General features: G+C 37.4%; 1 protein-coding gene across 1 annotated transcript in view; it reads left to right on the top strand.

The window, feature by feature from the left end:
* cdh13 (cadherin 13, H-cadherin (heart)) overlaps nucleotides 1-4,845 on the top strand; it is a 222,021-nt gene that overhangs the window by 97,123 nt on the left and 120,053 nt on the right. The window contains exons 6-7 of the mRNA XM_025056314.1: nucleotides 1,576-1,581; nucleotides 2,537-2,689. Coding sequence (XP_024912082.1) covers nucleotides 1,576-1,581; nucleotides 2,537-2,689 — 159 coding nt within the window. The remainder of the gene's footprint in view (nucleotides 1-1,575; nucleotides 1,582-2,536; nucleotides 2,690-4,845) is intronic.

The following is a 4,845-nucleotide window of genomic DNA, read 5'->3' as shown; positions in this document are numbered from 1 at the left end:
ACATTAGCATAACCAACAAAAACTGTTAGTGTGAAAACGACCAGAAGACGTTCACCTGTTGGAGGAAATATATTGTTTACAGGAAAATTGCCGTAGAACTTAACAAACCTACATTTACACCATCGTCATCGTACGAATCCATGAAAGTTCTGGTCGTTTTATTCCAAGAAGTTGAGCAGTGGGGAACTGGACTGGCTTGGAAGGCCGGAAGTTACAGTAGAAGGAAATGGAAAATGATGAAGGAGGAACAAGGATCAGACCCTTAAGAGAAAAGACGGCCTGGACACGGAGCGAGGAGGAAAGAGGGAGAAAAAGATGAAGAGGACATGGAGATAAATGGCAGCGAGCTGTGAGAGACAGTAAAGGCTTGGCTTCCATCTGGCACCGGCCTCTGTGACTGCACTCTCATCTCACATGCTCTTTCAAGTGTGGAGTAGAAAGGCCATCATTTAGCTGCTTTTCCATTGAAGTTGGTGCTCATTAAAGGTGACCTCATCGCACCCCTCTGATCCAGAAGCAGTGGGACCGTTTAGGTCCTTGACACAAGTCGAAACAAGTCGAATAACCGACGATACAATTATTATCCACCAATTTTTCACCACTTCATACGCTCAGAATATCATTACAAATGCAATACAACATTACCGACGTGACCAGAGTTGGAACCAACAAACCTGTTCTTGGATTTACTCACATAATTGTGTGGTTTCTACGTCTATTGGTGAAATGTGGGTATTGCAGAAAAGTCAGAAGTATAACGATAGTAGAAATTAATAGTATAATGCAGACAAGTTTGGAGGGTCGGATTAAAATGCCAAACGGGCCACATGCGGCCCTCGGGCCGTAGTTTGCCCAGGTTTGTGTTAAGAAAATGCTACGTTCCTAAAACTTCTAAATTCAAATTACATCCAATGATAAAAGCAACAGTGAAGTGTAATCCCTGAGACGGAGCTTCTTTACCTCTTACTTTACTGTTGCACAGCTTGGACCAACTTTTTTTTTTGGTGGAAAAATAAGCACTTGATTTATGGCTCTATTGTACAGTATTGTCCATGCATGGCCGCTCACCGTGACAGCAGCAGTAGCAGCAGCAGCAGCGGCAGCAGCAGCTCCGAGTGAAAACACAGCAGCTTCTGCTGCATCTTTATGACAGTCGGCAAACAATAATACACCTGCGACTGCGGGCTACACAAACGTTGTCACGGCGGAGGCGAATCACTTTGATTAATGTCTGTTAGGTGAGTCCCAACACTTCATTATCTCTTAGAGGTATTAAGGAGCCTGTGTTTGGACTCACAATTATTTTGTTGCTTTCATTCTGATATGGAACACAATCTCCTAAAGTCTGTTTACCTTATTGGCCCGTGGCAGTTTTACATCATTATTTCTCACTCAAACATTTGCCCTTCTGCAACAAACTACAAACTACAAGGTCTGATGCAGTTGTTTGTTTTTTTTTTCTTTTGCTTGACTCTGCAAATCTAACATGATTCTTTTTCTGTCTTTTTTTTCCCCCCGCTGCTGTCCTCCCTCCTGCTGCGCTTTTATACGTTCGGATGATGTCGGCCACGGCAGTCTCACGTGAGTACATGTTTTCTGGATCATTGAACTGTTGACCATGTACCTCGACACATACAAATACTGTACCACTGTTCCTGCTTTAGAACAGAGCGACGAGGAAAAACTGCTTTAATGCTGCGTTCACTTAACGGTATTTTAGAGTTTCGTGGAAACAGAGCCTTAACGTATCGTTAGCCATATAAACCTGTGCATACATGTATCTGTACAGAAACATTTTTGTATACGTGTATAGGTGTATACATATAGATACATTTATGTATATTTATATGCATAAATATATATATTTTATATATATTTTTATATATTTATACATATATTTGTGTATATTTTTATATATATTTATACATATATTTGTGTATATTTATATATATATTTATACATATATTTGTGTATATTTATATATATATTTATACATATGTTTGTGTATATTTATATATATATAAACATATGTACTGTATAAAGTAAACATAAAATATATATTTGGATATGTGTCTATAGATGGTGAGCAGCAGTTATAGTAAGTACTAAGGAACTCTGTTTCAAAAGGGCAAATGTTGATGAGGGAATATGAGGCTTGACTTTTATGTTGTTGTTATGCAGATTCATACTCCCTGCTCAGTACACACAGCTGAGGTCGTCAACATTAGCTTAAGTATTTAGCAGTATTAGCTACACTGAGGCATGAGTTGCATTTAGTGTTTCTGTCACACTCGGGAATTTAACCCACAACTTAATACGTTTATCTTCCAGCAGGACTTTAATGATAATTTTGACATTGGTTTAAGTTTCCGTCAAAATGTATTTCTACTTAAATTGAAAAACCCAAATATCAGATATTTGAATCATGAGTCAACAGAAATTTGAGGTCCAGGTTCGTTCAAAGGTGGTTAAGACCGAGGACTCGTTGTCATCGGTGTCTTTGTTTATGTGTGTCTTTGTGTGTGTGTATCTGCAGTTGATTCTAAGAGAGAACTTAGCCAACCACATCTTCCGACTGACAGGGCCGGGAGCCGACCAGGATCCCAAAGGTCTCTTCATCATTGACATCGATACAGGAGACGTGTCAGTCAGCCGCTCACTAGACCGGGAGGCTGTTGACTCCTACCAGGTGTGTGTGTGTGTGTGTGTTATTGTTTGATCTCCCTGTTATTGTGCCTCGGCTCTGTAGCTTTGGTCTCTCCGTCCACCCAGGTCTTCTCTCTCTCTCTTTGTTATGTTTCTGAAATGCTGCTGTTCGTTTCTTCAGGTTCACAAAGGTTCAAGATCTTTCCAACTTCCTTTTTCTTATTAAGAAAAGGCGTCACATCATCTGCATACTGTAATATTTAACATCCCATTAGTGGGAATATTTGATAATGAACCATGAATATTAAGACATACGTCTGGTTTGTTTCACCTAACCTGGAAATTCTTAATGTGTCGAGAAGAAATCATCATTTTCTTAATGGAAGAAACATATAAAAAAAAAGTATTCAGCATTTAGACAAAGAGATCAACACATTTCCTCTGAAAGTGTTAGCATCCGCGCTTCAGTCGGGGGCAAAAAGGTCTCGCATTTAAAAGCTCGTCGCTCGTTATTACACATTCATTCAGGCTTTGAAAGGCGGAACAGACGCAGACATTCCTACATCCACCTGTCGCTCCACAGGAAGCTGACTGTATGAATGTGAGGGCGTTTTCAGGAGGGCACTTTATATCTACACAACTCTGTTTAATTATTATACTTGATTTAAAAAAATATGTTTTCGTAATTATTTCATTTATTATTATTTGCACAAATATTATTATTATTATAAATCTTACAAGTTAATTTGTCTTTCAGATGAGATCTGGGAAATAACTCTTCAGTTACAGCTGAAACCTTTTTTTTTTTTTTAACTTTTTGAGACACTTTTATAGCCAGTTTGTATCACCATCTTTTCAAAACCAGACTTTTAATGTTTTTTTTTCTTCTTTTTTCCTTATCATCACACACATTTCATTGAAATTAAGTTTTCGGGTCCTCTGTGGCTTTGACGAAAATTGGTACGTGAAACTCCGGGGAAGACGAGAGAAGTGTTAAAGAGGACAGAGAATTGTACAGAACCGTACGCTAAAAGGAGAAATTATATATTTATGAAGACAAAAACCGAGTTAAATTAAAAGAGATGAGAAGGAAAGGGCGATAGGGAAGAATAATTGGAGATATCTGATGCCTCAACTTCTAAAAGCCGGCTCACCGACTAAATTGCATTTGGTATAATTTTAATATTCCTCGTCTGCTGAGTTATGATTCCATCAACTCAGATTCACATAACAATATTATCCAGGTACAATTCATTTAAACAAACTGCGAATTTTGTCTGAAGAAGTAATTGAATAAATGGCCTCACAAAGATGTTGTTGTTGTTCAGACTGATCCGAGTCACAGCATCAGACCTTTCATCTACACCAACACAGTGTTCCTTCAATAGTGTTTAAACTTCCTGATTCTTAGCTGACCTATTAGTGTAAGATCAAAATCTGTTACAGTTGATATATCAGAGGATCAGGTGACTCAGAGCTAAGATTGATATTTAATGTTTTAACCAAAGCCGCCATTTTGTCAAGTTTTCCCCATCTGTTTGGACGTTGTTTTCCATTCATTCCTGTTTCTTCCCACAGTCCAAAAACAGACAGATTGGGAATTAAACTGACCTTTAATACAGTATATATGTTGGGATTTTACAAAACAGAGTTCAGTAAATATATCACAAGAATTTGATATAATTTAATATTAAATAAATAAAATATATACTATATGACTAAATCGACTAAATTAAAACTACTCAGTTACAACTGTAATATTTGAATTGAACCTGAAGCCATTAAATTTAACACAGGTTCTGACATCATCTCTGATGAATTACTGGCTAAAAGAAACTGAAACATAAAGAACAAGATCAGTTCTTGTCTTCTCAGTTTGACTTGAACTTGAAATATATTCGACTTATGTGGTGGAAATGTTAAAAAAACAAAAAGGAATCTTAAATGTATTTACTGTTACGAAGATTTGAAGCGACTTATCCGATCATGGTACTTGAGTGTGTGTGCTGCGCTGAAGCTAACAGTTATAAACAGTCATAAACCATAAATTTGTATCGGAGACAAAGTGAAACCAAACACTAAGCTCAAACTGTTTCAGTCACAACCCTACATCAATATATAAATATATATGTACATGCATATATATTCACATCACTTTTAGGACGCTCTGATCCTCGTCTCTAATTGGTTCACTCTTGA

Source organism: Cynoglossus semilaevis, chromosome 6, assembly GCF_000523025.1.
Source record: "Cynoglossus semilaevis isolate Cse_v1.0 chromosome 6, Cse_v1.0, whole genome shotgun sequence".
Classification (NCBI taxonomy): Eukaryota; Metazoa; Chordata; class Actinopteri; order Pleuronectiformes; family Cynoglossidae; genus Cynoglossus; species Cynoglossus semilaevis.
The sequence above is the reverse complement of the archived record's forward strand: the minus strand, read 5'-3'. Positions and strand labels throughout refer to the sequence as shown.